Source organism: Melanostigma gelatinosum (genome assembly GCF_949748355.1).
Source record: "Melanostigma gelatinosum genome assembly, chromosome: 4".
Taxonomy (NCBI): domain Eukaryota; kingdom Metazoa; phylum Chordata; class Actinopteri; order Perciformes; family Zoarcidae; genus Melanostigma; species Melanostigma gelatinosum.
Window position 1 is genome coordinate 19,030,568 of NC_136637.1, and position 27,384 is coordinate 19,057,951.

General features: G+C 41.7%; 1 protein-coding gene across 1 annotated transcript; it reads left to right on the forward strand.

Annotated features, from left to right (window-relative positions):
• Positions 1-9,830: 9,830 nt before the first annotated feature.
• Positions 9,831-14,771, forward strand: sirt5 (sirtuin 5). Its single transcript, XM_079266793.1, has 9 exons — positions 9,831-9,927; positions 10,443-10,528; positions 10,661-10,794; positions 11,062-11,291; positions 11,865-11,948; positions 12,648-12,701; positions 12,932-13,055; positions 13,528-13,643; positions 13,753-14,771. Exons 2-9 carry the CDS (start codon positions 10,453-10,455, stop codon positions 13,823-13,825), a joined length of 891 nt encoding a protein of 296 aa, XP_079122919.1. The 5' UTR covers positions 9,831-9,927; positions 10,443-10,452; the 3' UTR covers positions 13,826-14,771.
• The last annotated feature ends 12,613 nt before the right edge of the window (positions 14,772-27,384 follow it).

A 27,384-nucleotide genomic window follows, 5' to 3' on the forward strand; every position in this document is an offset into this window, starting at 1 on the left:
ACAGGCAGTGCTGGAGGAAGCATTCAGATCCTTACATTAATGAAAAGAAAAAATACCACATTGTAAAAGTCCTGCATTGAAAATGTTACGAAAGTAAAGGTATGTGAATATAATCAGCAAAATGCATTTAAGGGATTAAAAGTAAAAGTACTCAATGCAGAGGAATGTCCTCTATTCTCTGGGTCTTATTCTGAAGACTGGCCTGAGTCATACCAGCCTTTCACTCTTGTTTCTCTAATGAGGAGGGGGGGGGGGGGTGAGAATAGAGCACTGGTGATGTAGGGCTCATCAATAAATCCATAGTCTCACTCTCTCACACAGGCTGACACCTATGGGTTGTCTCATGGGCCTGGGAGCCAAGGTGGTATAGGACGACAGGTAGGATTCACATTACACACAGAAGGGACATAGAATAGCATTGATCGGTCTACACTTAACTCACAGGAAGTATTTCGATATTTGATGTGAGCACATTTTGCCAAGAACATATATTCATTTCTGCTTTTGCTAGAGCATCAGCTGTAAAGATACTCATTATGCAGGTTGTGTTATATTTGTTGGCTCCACCACGTTGGTGCAGACTGAAATGTCTACGCTGTTGAACTCAACTACTGGAGGGATAGTCATTACATTCAGTACAGATACCCATGGTGCACTGAGGAGGAATCCTGAAGACTTTGGTGATCTTCTGACTTTTTCCTCGAGCACCACCAGCACCAAGTCCAGCACTTTTTTATTTATGACCAGATCTAAACTCTTTTCTTTTTTCTGTCAGCTTTAGTTGTGTTACCTGAATAAAAACATGTAAACAAACCTTGTACCTTCTAAACATCAACACATTAACACCATCTCTTATGAATCCCGGCGAGATATCCTTGATGAAATAGTCAGCGGTCAGACATAAAAAAACATTATTTATTAAATCAGTGGACTTGTCCTTTATTTCTAAGACTGACTTTACAAAATAGTGCCTTGGACTTAAATTCAGTCCTTCATACTGCATTTACTGCATTTAAATAGCGCATTCATCCAAAGATCTTTTTAGAGCTTTTCCTCTCACACACACACACACACACACACACACACACACACACACACACACACACACACACACACACACACACACACACACACACACACACACAGCAGATGGTGGTTGAACTACAACCATCAGGATTTGGGGTTTTGTGTCTTCAGTGTCATTTTGAAAAGAGTAAAGTTGTCACTTTACTATTTTACTATTTTATACCAAAAAAAAGGGGATTCAAACTTTTGTCATCCAATGATTTGTTCAGATGGCATTGTAATTTGTAAAAAAAAAAGTAAATAGAAAACAGGTGTGTATATATTGTATTTATTGCACTTTATATATTTATCTTGTAAAGTCACATGAGTAATTGATGAACTGTATGTGTACAAACAACTGCCCATCCTGAGGCAGGAGAGCCATGGAAAGAGGGATCCGTCCTCTATAGCTCTTCCTTTTGTACATTTTCTTTTTTTTTAAATCCAAATTAGGGTGAAAGGACAGATGGTGTCATGTATTGTACGAATTGTAAAGCCCTTTGATGCAAGTTTCTGATTTGGGATTATTATTATTCGTCTAATTTAAAATGTGAAAATCTCCAAAACTGTTTGAGGGTTTTCATACAAACTGATCTTATGCGTCTGGTTTCGTATAAAACAGTGTTGACATCAATGCAGCAGCAAACACACAGGAACAGTGTTAAATAAGGTGTGATGGGATGAAGAAGGACGAAGGACGTCTACAAGTTCAATGTTTTCTCTTCTTCCTACAGTTTCTTGCTCTCCTCTCTCTCTCTCTCGATACCATCCATTGCTCAAAAGCCTCAGCACCCCCCCCCCCCCCTCTATGTACTGAATTAATACAAAGTGACAGAACAGCAGAGCCTGTGGGAGCATTGTGTGTGTTTATGTTTGTGTGTACCTCCCTGTAAATGTGTGAATGTGAAACTTGGCATATCAGTGGGATATGAGTCACTCCTCTCTTCTCCCTCTCTCTGTTTCCTGTATGCAGCTCAACTGTTTTGATAGGTGGCCTTCACCAATACAGACAGCTTACTTTAGGAAATAAATAAATGAACCTTAAACACTGCAACACCGCTGATGTGTCTTCTGTCTCTGCCTGCATTTTGTGGTTTGGTTCGTGTGTATTTCTTTCTCTGCCTGAGAACAACTCCTGCAGCTATACCCCACAGCTGAAGTGCCCAGGGATGAACCACAAAGGGGGGCAGACTTAAAACGACCACAGGGGGGACAAATATCAAAGAGAGGCTCACACACTGGCTGCAAAACAAAGAGGAGTACAACACAGTAGGCAACCATTAAGGGATTAAGAACTAGAGATGACGGCATGCACCATGCACAATTACTTTTGTAACTGACAAAGATGAAGGAGAGGAAACCCACACTAAGAAAGTCCTTTCCATGGTTACGTCATTGACATGACAGTATTGATGCTGTGCCATCACTTTAACTTTTTAAAATATATTTAAAACAATAAAATTTCATCACAAAAACACGATCTTCGTACACTCATCCAGGGAGCGATGCATATACATAAGTGAGACTTATAATGTAATCAACTGGAAATATGTCCTCTGTTGGTATCACTTCTCACTGCTGCCCTCACTGACATGTGGGTGATGAATGCAACAAGACCAGACACGCTGTCTAAAGCCTGTCAAAATACGTTCAGGCAAACAAAGATCACTGAAACTGTGACCCAGTTCTATTCGAAATACTACTGAGGAAGAACTTTATGGGAAGTGACACAATTAAGGCAAAAGTAACAGCAGCTGTTCTTACATTACCATACTAGTTTATTGCTAATCTCTAAAGCATCAGTATCGATTTATTAATCACGAAAACAACCATTGATTACAACAAGTTAACCCTTTTGTAAGGATGCCTTATAAAGTGGTTCCAATATTTAATATACTCACAAAGGTCAACGCATATCAAAGAGCTTAAATTATGAGTGTGCTAATCATTAAGATATTTCCCACAATGCAATGCACAGAGGAACAAGAGACGCTGCAAAAAACATTTAAACAAATAACAAAAGGTGATAAGACACCTCTGGGAAAACCTTGACTGTGTGGACCCCCATTTTGTTTCAACATCAACAAGATGTCAGGAAACACAGCAATGTGCCAACAAGGGAAGGGAAGAAGAAGACCAGTTAACATGGATGTTAACTATCTTTACGGAGGTGCAATAGAAAGCATCCTGACTGCAAACAATACAAACTGGCATGGGACGTGTACGGTACAGGACAGGAGGGCTCTACAGCGGGGGATAAAAACCACCCAGAACATCATTGACACCTATCACCTGAGCATCAGTGATATTGGGGAGAAGAGGGGCCTGCGGAGAGCTGAGGGGACATTTAAAAGGGGAAACCCGCCACAACCTGTTTACCCTGCCGCCGTCTGGAAAGAGATACAGAAGTATCAGCTGCTGAACCACCAGACTTCAAAACAGCTTCTTTCCTCTGGCTGTGAGACTCTTTAATTCATCCTCCACCCTCCATATATTATATATTATATATATATCTTTTGTCGTTATTGTTTGTTTTCTTTCCTATGTAGCAAAGTGGGACTACAATCTAAATTCCGTTGTGCAATCCTGTCGTGCAATGACAATTAAAAACCTTGTAACCTTGTATGTAAACAAGGCAGATTTTAAAAGAGTCAAATCAGCTTAAATAATTTAAGAAATGTATTCAACCCATTTGTTACATCTCAAGGGCAGATGTAGTGCATTTAATGGGTACACAAGTAACACTGAATGTGAACAGAAACTTTGTTTACAAGGAAACGTGATTGATTTGACTGTCAGTCCGTAAGCAGATACTTTGTATCCTTTCCTGTTTGCACAAATCGGTAAAGTGCCCTGATTTTCTTCACAACGGCTGGAAATCCAGTGCACCATTACCATATATAGTGGTATATATTACACGAAATGCAAACAAGTTACGAGAAGAAGGAGAGGGAAAGTGGGTACAACCAAATCATAAATAAGAAACAATACTTCCTAGGAAAAGGGCTAGAAGATAAACCAAACAAGTTACAGACACTGTGAATCTCCCCATGACCTAAAATATGCCCTCATTGCACTTTCTTATTCTGTACTATGACACCAAACCAGCCAAGAGACCTTCCCACTATTTCTGGGTCAGACGCCTTCAGGTTTTCTCTCGCAGCACAATGATTAGCTTGTCTGAGCTGAATGGATGAACCTGCGTCCCAGTGGAGGAAGAGTGAGGGTTTTTTTTGTACGTTTGGTTGGCGGCAGCGAGGCAGGAAGTACTCCTCTGCATTTAAAGCTCTCACTCGTCCTCCTTTGTATTCTGTGTGGCACAGGTAGTCCCACCATTCTGCTGCTCATGGCCCGGCTAATGTATGGAGATAGCAGTGTTGACGTATGTGCATGAGAGAGAGACAAAAGAGTATCACTCAGATAGTGGGAGCACCTTTCCCACCACATTCTGTGGACGACAGCCAACAGTTTCTTTTTCACCGTGCCAGCCTCAGACAATTCCTGCTCCTCCACCTCCTCTCATTTAAGACCTCTCCTTCTCGCTCATTCGGGTCTTTATTAGAGCTTTATGTGTTTGAATGAGAGCGTGGTAATGCCTGCGTCTTGGTCTTTGTGAGAAGGACTAAGCTCTAAGCGGGCTGACCTGGATTTACATTGCTGGAGCAGAGCGGTGCTGCCTGGGCTTCGGACGGGCTCAAGCAACAGGAATGCCAGGCTTTGAAATGGATCTGGTCTCATTAATTGGCATAAAATCTGTAAACTTTAAAAAAAGAAAATTTGTAAAGGTTTTCAACTTAAGATTACTCTTATTAACTTCCTCAACTATGATCGACCCGGTAGGTACATTCTTACAACTGCATGTTGTACTTGACAATCATTGCTCAAACCCTTACTGCACTACTACATTAATCTGTATCTTTACACTAACATTGAGTCAAATAACTGCAGAATATGAAAGGGGTCCCTTGTAGTGTCAAACCCACAGACTATTTTCACTCAACTCTGAGCTCTACAGAGCTTTTTAGCCTCTTTTAGCTTTTTGTTTTGGTTTTACAGCAGACCTCAGCTTTGTTTCTAGCAGCTGTTTTCAGCATACAACTTCCGTACTACCTGCCCAGCTACAAACACTGGACGGAAAAAAGTTAGAGACGAGAGTAGCTGGTGAAGAAAGAGAAACATGTTGGGAAATGAAAAGCAATCTGGCACATCTAAGTCACATTCTATTTTGAGCCATTCATTCACCAAGACCTCCTCCTTTTATAATTGTTTTAGAGCTAATTATACATATTTGACTCAGTAAAATGTTCAAAATAATGCTCCAATGAAGTGACAGAACAAGTAGATAAAGAATGTATGTGGGATACGTAAACTGTGTCTACTACAAAGCCACTTAAGGGTAATTGTGAAGGCTACATGTTCAAGTTGCTCTGCACATTAGATTCAGCAGACTTCAAGATCTGTGAGTACATTCATGTTTTATGTTTCGTATGTATTCTCCCCGAACTGTTTCTAATACTGACAAATCAGGTCAATGGAGGCCAAGAGCACAACAAGAGCAGAGTGATGATTCTACTAAATCCAATACTCATATCCATTCAGCCTCCCACACACAAACACACACACACACACACACACACACACACTCACACACTCACACACACACACTCACACACTCGTGTACACTGGGCAAGCATGCATACCATGCATGCACACTGAAGATGGCATGATTGGATATTTGTCACATATGAATTGTGGCACACATCACATCAAAGAAAAGAGTGGCCTGGATTTATGCAAAATCACAGCAGCTAAACACACAAACGTGAAGTAAATGGGAAGCAGGCGAGTGGGTGGGCAGATGGCTGAAAGATATATGAGATTAGAACAAAGCATTTTTGTTTGGGGGGGGGGGGGGGCAGGAAAGAGAAACAGGAATGCTTCATGGTTCAAGAAAAAGGTGTGAAGACCAATATCCTGCTGCAGCTGGCAGTGCCTGCTGGATTCCTGATGAAGCCACACCAGTCTCATGCAGCTGCAGTCTGCCCGCTCTGTTTTCAGCTAATAGCCACGAGCAGTAGCACCCCCCTGCCCCTCCCCCCTCCCCCTCCCCCCTCCTCCACCTCCACCAACTTCAGATTCAAGCCATGCCTGATGGAAAGCCTGACACAAAGCTCCAAGAAATAACAGTGTTGCTCATATCGGCTCAGCTCGGATAATCCCGCTAAGAGGAGGTGCTGCGTTTAACGGGAAACAAAATGGGGAACAAAATGGAGAGGAAGACTGTTGAGGGCCAGAGAGAGGGCAGCTGAGAGAGATTATGAGTAGGTGGGTCGGAGCACCATGAGTCATAAAGGTCTGATCAGGCTAAAAAAAGGGGGATAGCTCCTGATCTCATCAAGATTTATGTAAGGCTGTTTATTTTCATAAATATCTCACCTTTGCTTGAGGCGAAAAACAATGGTATGCAATAAAACCAGATCCACCACATGTTGTTTTACTCACTAACCTTTGCATTAGAATAGCAGTGCTAAATCAGCATAGAGCCTTTATGTATGGCAATTACTGACCCAGGTATTGGAGGCTGTGTGTTTTTAAGAACACAGTGGTGGGGAATAAAGACAAAGCAGAACAACAGCCGGGCAGGGAAATTTTCTACCGTTGTCATCTGTCCGAAATTGAAAATGTGGCCTTGAGTCGAGCCTAGACTGCCAGTGCACCATGTGACTGGGATTTGTCACATCGGAAAATTCTGGGGGAGGGTCGAACACAATTTTTAAAAAAAGAAAAAAAGAAAGAAAGCCCTGTAATGTGGATGATCACCAATAGAGGCATGCCAATTGTGTGCAAATCCTTCCGGACTCTGATCGCCTATATTCTGCTCGGTGGCATTTCAGCACCGAGGGGGAGTGGACAGCTCCGCACTGATGTGGTATTAAAGCAGCCTCCCTCAGGGACGAGGAGGGATTTTCACAGGAGAACGATTTTATTCTAAAATAAAGAAGACACACAAATGAACATTAAGATGCCAATTCGCACCATGAGGTTGATAATCCAGGCTTCGTGCCAGCGCACCATCGTGACCATGGCAACAAAGGAAACAGTAACTTATCTCCCCTGTTCTCGTGCACACACAACACACACACACACACACACACACACACACACACACACACACACACACACACACACACACACACACACACACACACACACTGGGATTATGCCACCGCATCTGACGTGGACTCCGCATGCCGGAGCATCCATTCCTCAGCCCCATTCTCCAAAAAGCTAAATATTCTACAATTTAAATAAACAGCCAGAGGCGGAGTCTGGTTGGAGCAAAAAAAAGCAATCATTCGCCCTGTGGGCATAATTAAGTTCCCCATCCCAAGCCGTGCCTTGCAGACCGTGTTTCACATATTTGGAATAAAAGCCAGCCTAATGTGGGAAATGCATTCCCGCTCATGGAAATGCATTCCCGCTGCACATGGGATGGTTACCATCCCATGTGCAGCTGAGCACCATGGGTACCGTCGGAGCTGCACAATGAAAGCCCAAAGTCATGCTGGTGCGTGGGAACTACCGCTAAAACGACAAGGCAATCTCTCCCGCAGCGAGCGCCGATTCCCCTGTTGGAGGCTGCAAACACACACCCAGACATGAAGCGGTATGAGCAATCCGTGACACCGGCCGGCTGCCATACCTGTCTCCAGGTGCAGAGAGATCCTCGCCTCGTTGATGTAAGGCGTGTCACTCTTGGACCGGACCCTCCGGATCGGTCTGCGGTCTACCTCCTCCTCCGGGGCCGCCGCCATGTTCGGCCGGCCTGGTAGCGTCCACTGGGGAGACCGGCGGGACTGCGAGAGATTCGGCCCCGCAGCAGCCACTCGTGCACCGGCCCGGGCAGACGGTGTGGGAGGGCGGGGGGGGAGGGGGGCTGGCTATTGTGATGGGGATGGAGGGTGGGAGGGGGGGGGGGGGGGGGGAGAGAGTGTGTGTGAGAGAGAGAGAGAGAGAGAGAGAGAGAGAGAGAGAGAGAGAGAGAGAGAGAGCGAGATGGTAGGATTAATGAGCTTCTGTTCCTTTATTTGCATGTCAATCAGTTCCACCAGCTCAAGTTCTAACTCCACGTTAAGAACACAGTGGCCAATGAAAAGCAATAGTTCACACCAATCCCTCGATTTAACTCTCCTGTGTCAATGCTTAATTTAATCCACTGACAGAAAATGAATAAACAGCAAGGCTGGTAATTGATTAAAATTGCATTCATCAGGCAAAAAACAATCAGGTTTCTTAAATGTTATGATTTGTTTCTTTTCTCTGATTTATATATTTGCAACTAATATATTTGGATTTCAGACTATTTGTTGAACAAAAGAAGCAGTTTGAAAATGACACGTTGGGGATCGAACTTGTGATAGCATTTATCAATTTGACATGTAATCAACAGAACATTTGACAGATTCATCACACAACAATAATCCACACATAAATTGATAATGTAAATAATCATTTATTGTAGCATTTATCTTCAGGTTCACATGAACTACATTACACATAAAAAATAGGCATTTAAATCACTTTTAGTCATAAACACGAAGATCATGATTAAATATTCCCTAAATTGCAGAAAAGGATGCAATCTTTTGGTTTTGGCACCACCTTACCCAATTGAAATAGCACTTGAGTATTGCAACAATGAAATGGATATCGTGTTAGCAAAGTCTCTTGTCAACCGAATCATATATATTATTCTTATCTGCCTCATTTGTATGTGTGACCTGGCTGCTGTAACACTGCAATGGGATATATTGCCACCACATCAAGTAATCAATATGTTAATCTCAGGCAAAAACAGGGTTATTATAGTAAAAACATCACAATATATTGTGATGTTAACGTTGTGCTTCAAACCCGATTAAGCCAATGCTGAACTCTAGTGGAGGAAGGAAAATAAAATGTTTGTCAGTGGGTTCAATGGTGCACTATTATTTCAGTAAGAAAGCACAACAGAGGGACAGGAAAGTAAATTTGGACTGTTTCATTATTGGCAGCTATGAACATTAGCAAATTGTAATATACATTTACTAAGTAGACAATTTCTTTATTTTACTTTCCATTTTCTGCTGCAGGGGGCAATATTGTACTTTTACTCGACTACATGTGTTCGATTACTTTTGTTATTTTGTGGATTCAATACAAAATATGATCACTGAATAACTTATGTAACACCATCAGTTCAGATAAGACTAAAATGGTCCGATGGTGAAATTGATGAACTACTTGGCAATATAAATTGTAAAAATAAGCCACACCTTTACCAGCTGCAACATTAATGTACTTATTAATGCATCAAAAATGATAATCAATACGCTCATAAACATTATTCTGAAATGGGCCAGTGCTTTTATTGTTTTGTACTTAAGCAACATTTGGAATGCAGACATTTTACTCGAAACTGAGTATTTCTAGACTTTAGTATTGCTTCGTTACTAAAAAAAAAGTAAAAGAGACGAGTATGGACATAAGTAAATAAGGCACCCCATCAAATAAATAAAAATGTTGGTTACGTAGCTCGTTGTTATAACCAGAAATAGTTCAAAAGAACAAGAAGCTGTATTTTCTAACCACGGTGACGTCTCTTAAAGGGCCAGTACCACACGAATACGCATACAGTAAACAACACCACTGTAGTACAAATGCTCCCTCTGCTGGTCTTATCTACATTTTGTAATACTTGTTCTTTACCTCGCTCACTTTATCACAGCCAAACCAACCCACTAAGCACAGCAGCTGAGCTGGTGTTTGACAGAAAACACCGACTGAGTTCCTGCTTCCTCCAGCTGACGGTCCAGGCTCCAGGTAACGTCAGCGAGCCACAGATCTAACGTTACATACATGCGTCTATGGACACGCTACGTTAATGCTCTTCACAACCTAATGTGACGCTGGTGAGGTCGTTGCTGTTTCTTTGGACACCAGCGCTAACTTGTTAATGTGCTAGCTAACTTCACTTTAACCTGCTGACAGGCTGCTAACGACAGACTCAGTTAAAGCTAACTACGATTAATGGAAGCCGATTGTTATTGTTCAGGAAAACTATCGTAATATGACTGCACCACTAAATGAATCACACTAATTCCCTTGCTTATGTCCTAGTGAACAACTACCATGAAGTCGCCAGTTAACACGGTCGCAAAATGAACCGAAACACAGGCTAGCTCTGTGCTTGTTTATGTTAACTCAGGTGATCATTTAGCTCTATAGCGCTGCACTGACCCTCCTGGGAGCATAGACCACCACACTGCAAGCTATCCCCAGGTCTTAAACACAGTTGTTTACGTTGTGAAGAATGTCATATTTTTCTTCCCTCGTAGCATAAAGCCAATGATTGTGCGCCAGTTCTGTAGGGGCAAATCTCTTCTGCATGCCCACCTGAAAGACATGGCCAGACCCAGTTCAGGTAGTCCCTGCTTCTGTTATTTCCTTATCCTGATGAGCAATTATTATATTAGTCATCCACAAATTCATGAGCCTTCATTTTTATCTCGTTTTGTGTGTGTGTGTGTGGGTGTGTGGACATGTTTATCTGCAGACCTGGCAGCACTCAGGGAGATTTTCTCCGAGGCCAAGAACATAGCCATCATCACCGGAGCAGGGGTGAGTGCAGAGAGTGGAGTCCCCACCTTCAGAGGAGCAGGAGGCTACTGGAGAAAATGGCAAGCACAGGTATGCAAGCATATTGTTATATTACTGAACTGTATTTGTATTACAATGAGAGGTGTTTCTGCTATGTAGTTCAACTACGTTCATTTGATTGTGGTATAAACACCTGGCAGTATAATGACTTTCAATACGACAGCACTGGTGCTGTTCTATTGACAGTGTTGGAGTTTATAGTCTCAATTTACAACAACAAAAAGGAGCTTAATGCTCATAATTTCACTGACTTTTGTCAGTATTAATGGCCTTTTTTTTCACGTTTTGATCTTTTAGAAACTTGCCACCCCAGAGGCCTTCTCCAGGAATCCCTCGCGTGTTTGGGAGTTTTACCATTACCGCCGCGAGGTCATGCTCACAAAAAATCCCAACCCGGCCCACTTGGCCATCGCGGAGTGTGAGGAGCGACTGAGCAAACAGGGACGTACGGTTACAGTCATCACTCAAAACATCGACGAGCTCCACCGCCGCGCCGGATCCAAAAACCTCCTGGAACTCCACGGCAAGTAGAATACACTAAATGCCAGCATGGATCTAGTAAGCTACTCGTAACTATTCGAGTACTCGACAAAGAACACAAAGTAAGTTTTCAAGCAAAAATGCCAAAACATTTGTTTTCTCTAGCTTCTAAATTTTGAAGATTTGCTTCCTTGTTGGTCAGACGAAACAGGAAATTTGATGGTATCACAAATTTCACAGCAAGCTGATGGGCACTTATCACCATATTTATACATTTTATAGGCCCTAATTGAGAGAATAATTATTTGTCCTTCCATCTGCACACTTGATTATTTTCATTACCGATTGATCCGCTGATTATTTTTCAACAGTTAATTAATTGGTTAGTCCATAAAATGTCATATAAGTAGGAAATGTTTATAAATTAGGTTTTTATGATTATTATAAATGTACATCTCCAGACTGGAGAAACTGGGACTTGTACATATTTGGTATATTTCTATTTGATATATTACACAAAACAATGAATCAGTTGTTTGAATAGTCTTCCGACTAATCCATTGACTATTTGTTTCAGCACTAACATACAGTATTAACTCTTGTATTGTTAATCCAGGAAGCCTGTTTAAAACCCGCTGTATGAGCTGTGGTCATGAAGCGGCCAATTACAAGAGCCCCATCTGTGCCGCTCTGGAGGGCAAAGGGTAAGAGCGTCATCTGGCGTCGCTGGGTGAATTGGACTGTTCTACCTCGACAATGTGGTGTCATGGCGCGGCTCCGAGACCATAACAAATATGGGAAGCACATGCAAGGAATAAACTAAAAGAAAGGAATTTGGATCATTAAGGGGTTCATTTAAACAGATTTAACAAAAATGTCAAAGCTAAAGAACACTGGCAGGAAAACATGCTGCCTAAACTAATGCAAAAATGAACTGTACAGAAATGAGGACAAGAAACGACAAGGGTGGGGCAAGTTTTAGGCACACACACACACACACACACACACTAACAACACAACGTACAAGCCCTGGTAGAGTCACAATGCAAATGTGTTTGAAGAGATAAGATAATCCTTTATTAGTCCCGCAGTGGGGAAATCTACAGGATTACAGCAGCATAGAGGATAGTGCAAACAAGAGACAGTAAGAAAACAAGATCAAAAATAAGTATTATAAAACAGTAAAGAATGAGATATTGATCATATTCATTTGAGCACAAAATGCCAGAGGAGAAAAAGCCTGTTTCAGTCTGTCAGATGTCAGCAGCTAAATGACACCTGATGACGCGTTGACAAGGAAAATCTGTGACCAAACTTAAATGTCACGCCGTCACTCATCTGATTGGGGGTGTGATTGTGCATTGTAGAGTCATCTAACGTCTTTATCCAAACTGCCTCCTCAGAGCTCCGGACCCAGACACAAATGATGCCCAGATCCCAGCTCAGCAGCTGCCCAGGTAAGTCACACACTCGTGTTCTCTTTTAGTGCACTGCTCTTTTCAATTGAGGTTATTCGTTTTGACAAAGTGTGTGTGTGTGTGTGTGTGTGTGTGTGTGTGTGTGTGTGTGTGTGTGTGTGTGTGTGTGTGTGTGTGTGTGTGTGTGTGTGTGTGTGTGTGTGTGTGTGTGTGTGTGTGTGTGTGTGTGTGTGTGTGTGTGTGTGTGTGTCTGTCTGTGTGTGTTTCAGGTGTGATCACGAAGGCTGTCACGGTCTCCTGAGACCAGCTGTGGTTTGGTTTGGAGAGACTCTGGACTCAGACATCCTCACACGCGCAGAGAAAGTGTTGGACAGCTGTGACCTCTGTCTGGTGGTGCGTGTATCTGTGTGTGTGTGTGTGTGTTTGTTTTGTATGTGCAGTTTCCCAACCCAAATCATGAAGTGCAAAAATACTTCGATTACTTCATATTCTCTTTTGAAGCTTTCTGTTCTTTTACCATCACTCATTGGTCCTTTTTAAAAGTTTGTGCTATTCAAAGTCAGAATAAAGTTATTAGCCCTGGTTTTTTGATGCAAAACAGTCACATTAAACGTAGCAAGAGAAGAAGAAAAAATAATCAAGTACTGCATCCTCAGAACCACACATATAAAAAGGAAAATTTAAATAACAAATATGTAAAATATATTTGTTTAAAGATAACGAGCTGTTCAATGTTCAACACGAAGAGGATGGCATGTGCAAAACATCGACTGGAGTGTGCAAATGCCACAGGATATGCATTAAAGTAAGGCGTCAAATTATTTACTCATTTATTTACATTTTCAATTCAAATCTCACTCCACAGGTTGGCACTTCATCCATCGTGTATCCAGCAGCCATGTTTGCTCCTCAGGTGGCAGCCAGAGGTGTCCCAGTGGCCGAATTCAACATGGAAAACACACCGGCCACCATGCGCTTCAAGTATGTGTCATTTTACTGCCGCACACTCGGTACGCGTGCATCGTTAATCTTCACTAATTTGTGTCACGTCGACAGCATACACAACATTTCTTTTCTCTTTGTGTTTCAGGTTCCACTTCCACGGCCCCTGCGGGACCACGCTACCCCCCGCGCTGGAACGCCACGAGACCGAACAAACATGAGTCCTGGACATCAGCTGCACTCAGACCAGACTGTCTGGTACTGGAGGATACCAAACATAATGGGTTGAATGTAATGAACAGTGTTGTGATGGGGTTCGTGAAAAGTAAGGACAAAAGAGAAATCGCTTGTTCAAGCCAACACGGATAAAACATACAATGACGTGTTACGAGACTAAATTATTAACAGTTACACACAGATTTATTTTAAGTTGATGCAGTTTGTCTTCGTGCCTTCTGTCTTTAATGAAGAGACGGTGACAGATTTGAATGATTTAATTTCTTTGAATGATTTCTTTCCTTTTTAACAGTGACTGTGTAACATTGTAACAGATATCGCAATGATGCCAAATCACACCAGTGCTCTGTGCCGACTGCTGCAAACACCGAAGAGTTGAAGAGTTATAACAGTGAAACTTGTCCATGAGCCATTGCAGAATGATTAACTGTGCTCTGTATAGAAGGTAGTGAGAAGAATGAAGTGCATATGGACAATGGATTAAATATTAAATTCCATGTATGTACGTTGAGAGCAATGTGTAAACCAGAGTCAAATTCCCTGTATGAGAACGCATACATGACTGATTCTGATACATCACATATAGGCTGACTTTATCACTCCCTTTGCATTGAGTGAATGCTGATTGTCAGGCGGTAGGGGGCAGTGTTTAGCTACTGCTGCGTAAGCTAATGCACCTCCAGATGGGAGAGAGAAGTAGATTCACTCAATACCTTCCAAAGGATCTGTGGGCTCTGCCTGGGATTTGGGCTGTGTGTGTGTGTGTTTATGTGTTTCAATTTAGTGTTGTGTGAATTTATGAACCGTCATGAATACTGTGTTTGATGCCTTCCAGTGGGCATGAGTAAGCTGCAGTTAAACCAGGGAAACCAGTGACACTGCATTCCCGCAGCCAGTCAGGAGGAGATGAGGGATTTGTTTCATGTATGTTAAGGCTCAGAGATGATTGAAACGGCATATTCCTGTGAAATGAATAAATGTATCCTCGTACAAACGGAAGAGTGTCCCTGCAGAGCGTCCTCAGAATCCGTGCATGCATGCATGTATCTAGAATAAATAGAATAATTAGAATAAACGTTCTGAATCAGAAAGGATCAACCTTTAATACTGGTGATGGTAGTAGTGTAGAAGGAGTCTTCTTCTTCTCTCAACATCAACACGTACTGCGCATGCTGAGTCCAGAGCTGTGTTCTTGTGCGTTATGGTGCCGTCCTTTATAAGGAGTCAAGGACTGTAAGGAAAGACTGTGAAGCTCACCTCAGTCGAACAAAACATAAATCATGATTTGGTAATATAGAATATCAACAGAGAGAAAAATAAACACATAGGATTAGAAGTTGATGTGATGATCTGTATATATTTTCAGTGCCACAACGACCAAATCATGACCAGCTACGATCGGCTGACTGACTGCACAGCACCAGTGGTGGAAGAAGTACTCTGAACTCTTACTAGCAACGCAAGTAAAAGTCCTGCATTCAAAACCTCACTCAAGTAAAAGGACAAAAGTATCACCATCATAATATACGGTACTTAAGAGTACGAAAGTCTGCATAGGGAGGTCAACAAAACATCAGACTTAAAATCAAGCTTGGGAACCACTGCTCTCTAGCTTCTCTGATGTAGACCGTGTTGGGCTTTGGCTAAAGATGGTATTGTTCCTGACACATCTCTCCTCAGCCACCACCACCCTCCCTGACCTCCATCATCTCAGCACAAACGCACACTGTGCACAGACCGAGTCGAGCTCTGTACACGCTCATTTGTCAGAAGAGGTTGTTAATATTCGGCTAATCTGATGGAGATATTCATATAAGCGTCTTATCGCACCATCTCACTCTTTCTTTTCTAAGTTCCCTCATTCACCGTTTGAGAGCTGTTTTCCGTCTCCGCTCTCATCTGTACATCTGCCATATGTGTGCGATGTTTGAGACGCCTCCATCACCTGCTCATTAGAGAGAGGATGATGGTCCGACAGTCCAACATTACTCTGCTCCAAAAATAACAGAGCCAATTTCCCGGCTGTTAGGCGGTCGATTTCACACCAATCTGAGTTGTAGTGCCAGATAGGCCTGTCAGAGAGCGAGAGGCTATAAGAGAGAGACAGCAATAAGGTGAAAAGGAAAAGCAAAGGAAAAATGTAGGTCAGAGTGTAATGGATCAAAAATACGAGTTCTTTATCCTATAAACACACCGCCCTCATCAGCCTGAAGAAGCCTATTCACGTGCAATTGTTGCCATTTTGGGAGGTTGTTTACATTTTAAAGGAAAAGTCCCATGCATCACCCCTGAAAAACACAAATTGTGATTCTTACAGATATGAGTATGGTATCAATCTTCTCATTTAACTCTCAGGAAAAAAATAGGTCCAAATGTCAAAATCTTTCCTTCATTAGTTTAGTTTGTAGTGCGAGAATTTAGTGAATGTCTGTATGTTTGTATCCCGAAGCTTGAATTGAAAACGCTGCAAACGGAGTTATCATTGTTTCCAGTTGTGACATTGCACCAAGGGTCCATTTTGGTTTGTTCAAACAACCATTTATAATTAGATCACCTCAAAAAGTTGTCAAAGCAGTGAGGAGAACCAGTTTCCAGTTTTATGCTTCAACCACGCTTTGATATTGTCTCTAACAATAAAAAAAGGGATGAAACAATATTTGCTCACAATGAGACCTCTCTTTAGGCCACGTTTAGCTGTTCAATCTATTTATACTGTATTTAACTTAAAGGTCCTATACATTGCCTCTCTCTTAATGTGATGTATTTGATGCTGAAACAGGGCCATAGGTTTGGGTACAATACAATGAGGTGTAATGCTGTGTTCACACTCAGAGTGACAGCAACATTTCTACATTTGAAAAGGAAGCCAGTCACATGAAGCTAAAAACTATCGCACATCAAATCAAAGTGGAGCTGGTCTCAACTTTTTTCAGTCTCATTATTTGGACTTCTTCGTCTCACCTACTAAAGCATGAGGTCTCCAATGAATATATGTATATACAGTATATATATATATATATATATATATATATATATATATATATACAGTATGTATATGTGTCACATAGGGGCTTTAAGTGAAGGACCTGAATACTTCTTCCCCATATGTCAGTCAGTCAGTCAGTCACAGATGTACACCACGGTGGGGGGTTAAAACAAGTGTTGCAATGAAGAGAAGCCGTTGTGAGGTTACGGTAAATCTGTCCGTCACTGTGTCAGTGTGAAACCAGCAACCACGTCAGTACGGTTCACACCGCACCACCAGCTTTATGAGCCTGTCAGCATGTGACTGGCAGGGGGCTTGTGTTTGTCCGTGTGTCTGCGAGTGGCTGTATGACTTGTAGGATGGAGGCAGTGTAGCTGATTTCCAAGAAGTTTGTCAGCTTTATTTTGTGCAAACATTTGAAAATATTTCATTCGTATTTGTTCAGAATTATCACCTCAGGCTGCATGTTTGGCTTTCTGTATTTCTGTCGCCGTTGGGGTCGTTAAAAGGAGAGAAAATAATAAGAAGCAAAGTCACGGTGGGTCATGAATAAAGTTGTGGAAATCGGTATATATAGTGGCGTATTTAAAAAGCAAATGACTGCACGGAGAATTTCTGTCCAATTTTAATACATGTAGATGTTCATTTTTCCACACAGCCAAGGACGTAGCTTGTGCCAAGACCATGGGTTGCCTCATGGAGCAACTTGATTAAATGTAAAGTATGTGAGTGCGTGTGTGTGTGAATAATTTGTCTCCCCACAACTTTTCGTTCGGCTGACAGAACCTGATGAGAGAATCGTTCCCCCCTTCCTCTCAAACTGGAGCATCATATTTGATTCATTCGTTTGGCAAACTGTGAAAGTGAATCAACTTTGATTCCACAGACGCCCATCCACCAACATATACCTGCAACTCTCAGCGCTATTGATTTTTAATTCACACTCAAGGAGATTTATACTTTCTTCCTTCTGGGGAGAAAATAAAACTCTAGCCAGAGGACCTGCAGTGTGTTTCTTCTCTTCCTGTGAGAACCTTGTGTTTCGGCACAGACACAAAGTTTGAGGAAGTTGTCATCCTGAATCGTTATTCATCACTTTGAAAACTTTACAGTTACAGTTTCATGTAAGAATTAGCCTCAAGGAAAGTGATCAGTGAGCGTCTTAATGTTTGTGTACATGCAACTATCATCAGAATCAGAAACCGTTTATTGGCATTGTATGTTGAACATACAAGGAATTTGACATGACGGGAGGTGCGCAACATATAACAACAATCAACAACAATCGGCAATGCAAAGTACAAACACTTTTACAGAAATTCACCGAAAATTTACAGAAAATATAAGCTGAAGTAAAATATACAATAAAGTGGAATATAGGATAAAGTGAAATATAAAATGAAGTGAAGTCGAGTGCACAACTTATCGGCAAATATTCATACACACACATTTGTTCTTAAATGTGTGTATGAAAACATGTTTGTGATTGTCAGGACCTTCCACTTAATACACTGTTGTACTAACCTGAACAATTATTTACCCCCAAACCGGCATTTTGAAGAGGTGAGGACCAGAGAAGTTGTCAAAATGTCCCCACTATTTCAACATTTTGCAAAACGTCCTCTTTTTTCACTAATGTCCCTGTAGGTTCCAAAATGTCCTCAATTTCCAAACATTGTTTTGCATGTCTTCACTTTGCAAAGCGGTCCTAATTTACAGAAAATGTCTCACAATCAGATTGTTCCCCATAAAGATTGAAGCTTGGGAGCACACACACACACACACACACACACACACACACACACACACACACACACACACACACACACACACACGTATTCTGTTTACTGGCTCCACCATGGTAGAGTTGAGTGTTAATGTGTTACTGTGGGAACTAAGATGTGTGTAGCGCCTCAGCAGAGGGAAGCCTGAAGCACTGTTACTGTATACACACTTCCCACATCATTTCTCACACTGCTGGCAGTAAAGTGGTGCATGGGCCTCTGCACGTACACTTGTGCACACAGACATTTATCTCCAAAACCTTTCATCGACAAAAAACCTTATTAAAGCTTTGTCAGATGATCCAAAAGGCTTTTATAGGGTTTGATTAGTAATAATGAAGGGCTGAGGATATATTGGCTTCCTTTTTAGCCTCTTAAAGCTCATAGTTTGGGTTTTACGGCACATTTAAAGTCTCTTCAGTCTCAGTGTTTTCACTAAACAAGCTCTGATAAACCTATTGTACACTATCTGCTCAGCACCAAACCGAAGACACAGTTAGAAACCAGCTGGTCAAGAAAACGGAGCATGTAGCAGCTTAACGGTCAGATTCCTTTTCTCGGGAGTTGGTGGAGACCAAACCAGAGCTAAAAGGAGAGTGAATATTGGACTTATATTCATAAGTTAGACACAAACAGACTCCAATGGTTTGACAATGTTGCTTTGTGTCTTCTTTAAAAGTAGGCAACCGTCTGCCAAAACAACTTAATAAGGTGATATTATGTCAGGGCTGCTTGTCTTTCGATTCAATTTTAAGCAGCTCTGTCTCTGCCATTGTTCAGTAACACGAGACTAACTTTTATGTTCCACCTGACAGGACCAACAACAAGTTGTGTTAATGGGCTGCTGCTGTGCAGTCTAAACCCGGCAGTGTATCTGTCAGCCGGTTTTAAAATGTTTCTTCCCCGAGTGGCTAAATACTGATGAAGGCTGCTTTGAAAATGATCAAATGTAGCGTACATTGTCCACTGGACAGTGACAACATGTGAACGTCAGCCATTTTTTATTGGTAACACTGTTCCCCTATTGTTTTGTTTTGTACTACAATAGTTATTCTTAGCACCTCACTCTGTGTGTGTGTGTGTGTGTGTGTGTGTGTGTGTGTTTGCTGCAGAACAGTGTTGTTTAACAAGCTTAGCAGGATCAGGTGCTGAGTAATCTGCTGGTAATGAGGCTCACAGCGGTGTGTGTGTGTGTGTGTGTGTGTGTGTGTGTGTGTGTGTGAATGTACATACATGGCAGCATTTTTGTGTGTATCTTACAATTACCAAAACACACACAGCTTTACATCGGCACCAGTTACTAGTGTGCACCATATTTCTATTTCTATATTCTCCTTTTTCCCCCTCAAACTGACACCCCCCAGTCACCCTGCTTCACTTTCTATTACTGCCGGCTAAACATGTATGTGTGCTGGATGTATATGTCTGTATGATCGCACGCGAACATGCATCTACGTTGTCTATTGCTTGCCTGTTGGGCAGGATTTAACTGAATTAAGATGACTGAGGCTGGTACTCTTCCCAATCACCCCAGATTGGGCTTTGGAGTGAACATCCTCCAGGGAAGCACTAATCCCTGACTGTCGGGAGCAATTTTTATTCCGTAAGCAAAGCTTTCTCACTCTCTCGCTCTCTTGCTTGCTCCCTTTCTTGCTCGGTCGCTCTATTTATAGCCCTCTTAAGCTGCTCTGCGTGCCACTGTTTACATTTAGAGCCCCAACTCTTTAGATTTAGAGCCCCCCCCCCCCCCCCTTTTGTTTCTCCTGCTCTCGGTCGTCCCTTTGCTGAAGAATTAAAAGCAGGACATCTCTATCGGCCAGCGTGCTCGCATATAGAAGGGGTCGAGATGGACAGATAGAGAGATTATAAGGAACAGAGCAAGACAGATAGAGGCGGAGAGGAGGGAAGACAAAGACGAGGGAGATGTGAGGTGACAAGCAGATCCGAATGTGTATTCCAGGCGGTCAGGCAAGCTGTCTGTGTTTTGAGAAGACAGATTGAGAGGAGGAGGAGGACGAGGAAGTGCCAGAGAATTAGTGTCTTGTTTAGAGGAGATGATGGTGATTTTTGTCAAATGACAAACCATTGACCTGATGACACTGTGCATTTTGTTTTCTTTGAATTGTGGGGAGTTTAAAGGAACAGTGTGGCACAGATGCGCTTATCGGCTTTCTTGATACCACTCTCAAAGTGGAGTTAATAGTTTGGAGCCAGCAGCCGTTATTTTTAAGTTATATCTTGTTTGCTTAATCCGTACAATGTATTCTGTGCCGGATTTCTTCATGATGATCAGTAACTTCCCAGAGTCTCCGCTGGTTGCCTGGCAACTGGTCCCGTCCAAGAAATAGTCCATAACCCCCCCCCCCCCCCCATCAAAATGTATTTATTTTTACACTTTGATTTTTGTACAGATTTAACAAACAGGATATAACGTGTTATTTATTATGTTTTAGAGGTCCTGGTAGGCATGTTTTACTACCTATGACAGAACCAGTCTAATTGTTTTCTACTCTTTATGCTAAGCTAAGATAACCAGCTACTGGGCTGTAGCTTCATATTTAGCATACAGACATTGGAATGGTGTCAATTGTTTGTTATCGAACCTTCAACTTGAAAGAAAATTTGTGTATTTCCCAAAATGTCTGTCAAAAAAAGGTAAAGAAAATCTAAACTCAAGGTCCACTTACTCGTTTATCCTCGAGCTTTCAAACACCACACTCTATTCCAGAGGACGGGTTTTTCTTCCACACCAGCTACAAATTGGGTTTTGAATTTTCGTTATGATATCTTTTAATCCCATTATCTGTAACTTTGATTGTTGGCCAATAAGCTAATGAATAAATATAAAGCCACTTGATTCAGCATTTCTCTACTAGAATGTGAAGCAGCATTAGAACCACCAGGTAATGAGATTACATTTCACAGAACATTGATCAATTAAATGAATAAATTCATGTGCAAAAACGACTGACGTCTTGGTGGCCATTACCAAATCTTTTCTGAGGTGGTGGGGCTCGGGGAACTTGGACTGCCAACCTCGGTATTTGTAAAATCCTCGGCACTGGCCTGTGAGAGACATCACCCATGTATTGATTATTCTTTGTTTATTTGTTAGAGACAATGCTTGATGATATACAGAAAGAAAAGGACAACTGTAAATGTATGTGTGTGTTCATGGTGACGAGTAACATGTCCCCCAGTGCAAAAGTGCGTCTCAGCGATGAGTTTATAATGTTTTTGCACAACAATGGAGCTCTACAGCACGGAGGAAGAAGATATATCAGGCTTTGATACACACACAATAGGCTACTTGCTAGTAGGAGTATTTACTGTTGCTTTGGGTATTGTGTTTTTTGTTGACAATAAAACACGTATAGAATAGCACGACACAGTATTTGAAAAACACAAAACATGTAATATTATAGAATTTCTTTTGTAGATTTCCATCATTTTATTTTAACATTGTCCCCCTTCCTAAGCCCTCCAGTTTGTTTCTGTGGAGGTCAGCTCGGCCCCTACAGCTGAGAAGTAGCAGTTAAAGGCAGCAGCTAACATTTAGCTCATTATGTAAATGCTAATCATCATGTAGCACAGACCCCGGGGGTTTAGAGACGCTCAGGCACAACTAAGGTTGGCAAACCAGCACGCTGCATTAACAGTTCTAGTACATAAACAAACGGATTAATGGATTGCGAGGCTCAACTGTAATCTGTCAGCTTTGTTCCCTGCACGCAGTAAAGCAGCCGTGATCTAAAAGTTATGTCATTTAATGTGATGGAGAAGCCTCGTCCTCTGTGTATTTTACACTCAGATGAGGCACGCTTCCACTTGTGTTTCCTGCCAAGTGTCAATAACATAATCAGATGTGGGGCTCACAGCTGCTGTGAGTGTGTGTATGTGTATGTGTGTGTGTGTGTGTGTGTGTGTATGTGTGTGTGTGTGTGTGTGTGTGTGTGTGTGTGTGTGTGTGTATGTGTGTGTGTGTGTGTGTGAGCAAGAAAAACAGACAGAGTACAGTGCAGTATTTGGACAGTGACATATTTTTTATAATAATAATAATAATTCATTTTATTTATAGAGCGCTTTTCTTGACACTCAAAGACACTTTACATTAAGATCATCATATATAAAAACAATACACTAAAAACAGAGTACACAATAATAGTCACACATTAAAAGCAGTTTTGAACAGGTGAGTTTTGATTTGTGATTTGAATGTGGAAAGGTCAGTGCAATCTCGGATGTTTTTGGGGAGAGAGTTCATGGTGTTGGCTCTGTCTTTTGGTATATTGGATTTGAAATTAGGTCGAAGTGAAATGGAAAATACACGTTCCCAGTTTCCTGTGTTCATTTATCTCTTGTTATATGCTAAATATACATCAAAAAGCCTGTACCAGACCCATCAAATCCCTGCCTTCTGTCTGCAAAATATTTCAAATGTTTAATGATTTATACTGTAGCCTACTCTGGGGTATTTCTTAAAAATCATCGAATCAAGTGAGACTTTGGGTGATTAGCAAGCCACACCAGTCATATAAAACCACACAGCTAAGAGAGCTATGGAGGGATAGGTGGAAGTGTGTGTTCGGGATATCGGTGGCCAAAAAACGTGGCTGAGGTCTAATTCATTCAAGGGAACCTTTGTCAATGGATTAACATGAAGTTCCTGAGCGGGTTTCTCCTTGCCGCAAACAGACATTCTCAAAGCTCCTCAAAGTTCTCCATTGTCTTTGTTCATCCGCGTCTCCTGAGTTCGAACATTTTTGATGTGCACGGACAGGCAAAAAGCCTGCAGGACGGAAACCCCCGTCAATGGCCGTGTCTCATGGTGTGACGTCACTTTGGCCGTGCGGAAACGCGCGACACTCGCGGATGCGGCAGCCATAAATAACGCTTAAGCCTGCCCACTCTTTAGCGGTTCAATCAAACGCAAGGGATTTTATTTAAATATCAAATGTTGAGTTTGGCCGTAAGAAATACACACTGCAGAAGCTAAAGACGCTCTGACTTCTGCGTCACATACAATGACTGAGGAGAGAAGCTGCTGACTTTCAGCTTTTGTTTTTGTGAGGGTGTTTTGCTCAGATTGGGTAAACAGTGAGACATGCATTTGTCTTGCTGTATTGGGGACTGCTGTTGTTCCAATATGGAAGTACTGACCCTGAAACACTATAGAGATGGTTTTGCATGTGTTACCCAGCCCAGTTTGGTATAATTACACTCGACGAGTTGCAACATCTCATGAATATTTTTATTTTTTGCCTCATAAACGTGGTTCTAAATTGGGTTATTTAATTGAAAATACAGCCGTGAAATTGGCAAGCAATCTTCCAGTTTGACCGTCTTTTGTGGAAAAGCTTTTGAGAATTTGAAAAACAATTGCAAGCTCTCACAGATTGGGATTCATTCTGATAAAATACAATATATATGAAATGAATCTGATGCTGGTCAGCTTGTAACATGTCTTGATGAGAATCGCAGAGTTAATCCTCAGCACCTCTACAACAGGAGTGTATCCGGGGCTCCACATCTATCCATTTAGCCCCGACTCATTAGCTCCTCCTCAGCCAGCTGAGAGCTCTGATCTGCAAACATTGATTGGGATCAATAATTCACACCAGCGCTTTAATAGTTGATGTGTAGAGCTATAATCTGTTGAGGGGAGTGCGAAACGCACACACATACACACACACACACATACGCACACACACGCACACACACACGCACACACACACACACACACACGCACACGCACGCACACACACACAGCTCCTGGTGATTTGTGATTCTGTCCCTGGCTTTTTCAGAGTGTCACCGAGCCAGTGCTGAATATTTGATGTGTCAGGTTGATTGTGAAGTCGACCCCAGACCGCGGCCACTAAGGGTATCTCTGTCTCGCGGCCCCGGCTCCTGCATTGATCAGACTGACCACCTGCTATTCCCTCATCTGAAAATAATGAAACTATTGAACCGCACTCGCAGAACAGGTAGCACAAGAGAAATGCTTCTAACTTGTGTCAACATCACATCGTTTAGAGCGGGAACCTTCATTCCAGTCTTCTCTCTTTTATCAATTCTTCTGAGCCTGCTTTTAGAGACACGTTGTCAGGATGATCATTCTGTAGCTTAGTGGTGTATCCTGTAAATCTGAAAATTCTAATTTTGGTCGAAGTCCGTATGTTTTAGTGTCAGAATGATATTTTCCCAAGCCGGATAGATAGATGGATAGATATCTTTATTTTTGTGTCATGCACATAACATGCTCAACCCTCATGGGTTTATAAGACATCAAAAATACAGCTGCAGTGAACAGTGAAGTTTCACTCAATTACAAAATTACATCTCACTCCACCGCTCGATCTTAAAAAAAGCATTCTGCCTTCCCTATCAGTCCATTTAAACCCCCAACAGAGTTACAGTGAGTAGTAACATAGATGTGATGGCAGCCATGTCGCCCAGGTCAGCAGCACTGCTCTCACGGATATGCTAACAACTATTATAACTACATAACTATTTCCCACTGCCATCTGAGACGATGGTGGTCAAACTCGTTGTGATATGGCAACCACATAAACCACTTCAAATAAAGGAAATGAGCTAATTTGACTGGTATCTGGAGTAACTCTCCACCGGCTGTGAACAAACAATTAACATTAATAGTTTTGGATCAACATCAACTTCAAAGTCTGATCATCTGTTCTGGCGCAGCATATTGCTAATCATGTCCTCTGTTTCATGATGCACCCCACTGTGATAAGATTAGAGCCGGTGGATAGAAGCAAACTGAAGTGTGTGGTACCGGACATGTGTAGGACAGGAGGAAGAAGAAGCATTTAGTAAAACATCAATATCACACTGTAAAAGTACTATGTTACAAGTAAAAGCCCTGCATTTAAAATGTTACTTCAGTGAAAGCAACAAGTATCTATTGGGCAGCAGATCAATGGCACCTGTTATTGAAATTCTACCGTATCATAAATGATCATTTATAATTTACGATCTACACCTACTAGTTAGTAGTTCAACCCTTAACAATATTCTACTTGAGGTTTTCAGTGTAACATTTTAATCTGAAAAGCAACTAGTAACTAAAGCTCTTTAGATCAGATTAGAGTAAAACAAGAGGAGTAAGAAGCACAATATTTCCCTCTGAAAGGTAGTGCAGTAGAAGTACAATCCTCAAGTAAAGTACAACTTTATCAAAATCGTACCTCCATACAGTGCTTGAGTAAATGTAATTAGTTAATTTCCACCACTGGTTGCCCACTTAAGATACATAACATTTGTGTCGTTGCGTGGCTGAAAGCACCTTGAGAGCTTTTGCGGCGATAGAGCATCTGCAGTTTTTCTGATGAGGAAAACCGTGACATGATTCAATACTATAATATTTAATACGTATGGACTGCAATGTGGTGTAGAGGTGTTTTCTGCAGCCTGGAGTATATATTTATATCACTACATTTCTACTGAATCATTTTAATCTTTCCGGAACTCACCTCCAACAATGTGCTGGTCCATCAAGAGAGGCTTGAAGCATACGGTCTATCTATTTACGTGTACATCTAGAGTTTAAATATCTGTAAATCTGTCATGCCTGGGTCGAAAAATAGAAATAGAGCATCTTTCATGCTGAGGGTGGCTACATCAACTCAGGATGCAACCTGCTGTGTGACGTGTTATTTGTTCACAGGCTTCACTAGGAATAAGAGTGTCAGCAAAACCCGCTTACCCTCTTTTACTTGAGAGAAATCCTGCGCTGTATTCCACTAGGACGACTTTAATCCTATACTTTGCAGTACACAGGGACTTAACACACTCCTAAAAGCAGTGGCATGGAAGAAAGCCATTAGGTTGACGACTGCTGCTCCACAGGGAAATATTACTGTCATCATCTACCGTATGGTGGAGTATTATTTATCACTGAGGTGTCGGAAGAATTAAAAGCTTCCTTTTCCTTTCAAACTAAAGACCAGCAATTGTTTATTTGTTGTCGAGGAACAGTCTTTTTAATCTTTTATTACTTTCAGTGTCAGATTCAAGTGTTTTTTATGACATGACAGGAAGATGTTATCATTCGTTAGAAATCGTATCCATGCAGGATCACATTCATATTTTAATCGCGTTCATGAACAATTCCCTCACAAGCGCTCCAAGGGAAATTCATGAAAAACACCGACAATCTGGCAGGCTTTTTATAACTTTCAAAGACGCAACTGGTGCCATATCAAAGAGTTCTGACACTGCATGTGTTTTGTGCGAGTTTGTGTGTGTGTGTGTGTGTGTGTGTGTGTGTGTGTGGGTGTGTGTGTGTGTGTGTGTGTGTGCGTGTGTATATATTTAAATGATAGTTGCATTGGAAATGTTTTTCAGCTTCCCTCCAACATCTCCTGCAGGGAGAGATGAGAGGAGCTGACACAGAATTAAAAATATCTCTCAATAGCACTCCCACACACACACTGCAACTCAAGAGGCCACACACACACACACACACACAAATACACACACATTTGCACACTTTAACACACAGCCTACTGCTGAAGACTCATTTTGTGTCTCCCTCATCTTTTTCATTTCTCCTCTTGCGCATATGGATGCATACGTACAATATGCTGGCTGTTGTGCACACAGAGGTGCAGAGGTGTTTGATTTAAAGGTTTTGTTCATTCGCTTCTCCTTTTGACCCCCTATTGTAGCATTGTTATGCATGCATGTTAACATCATGTAAAGACTTGGGAATGAATCCATTTAGCTTTGCACAGCGATTATGCGGACA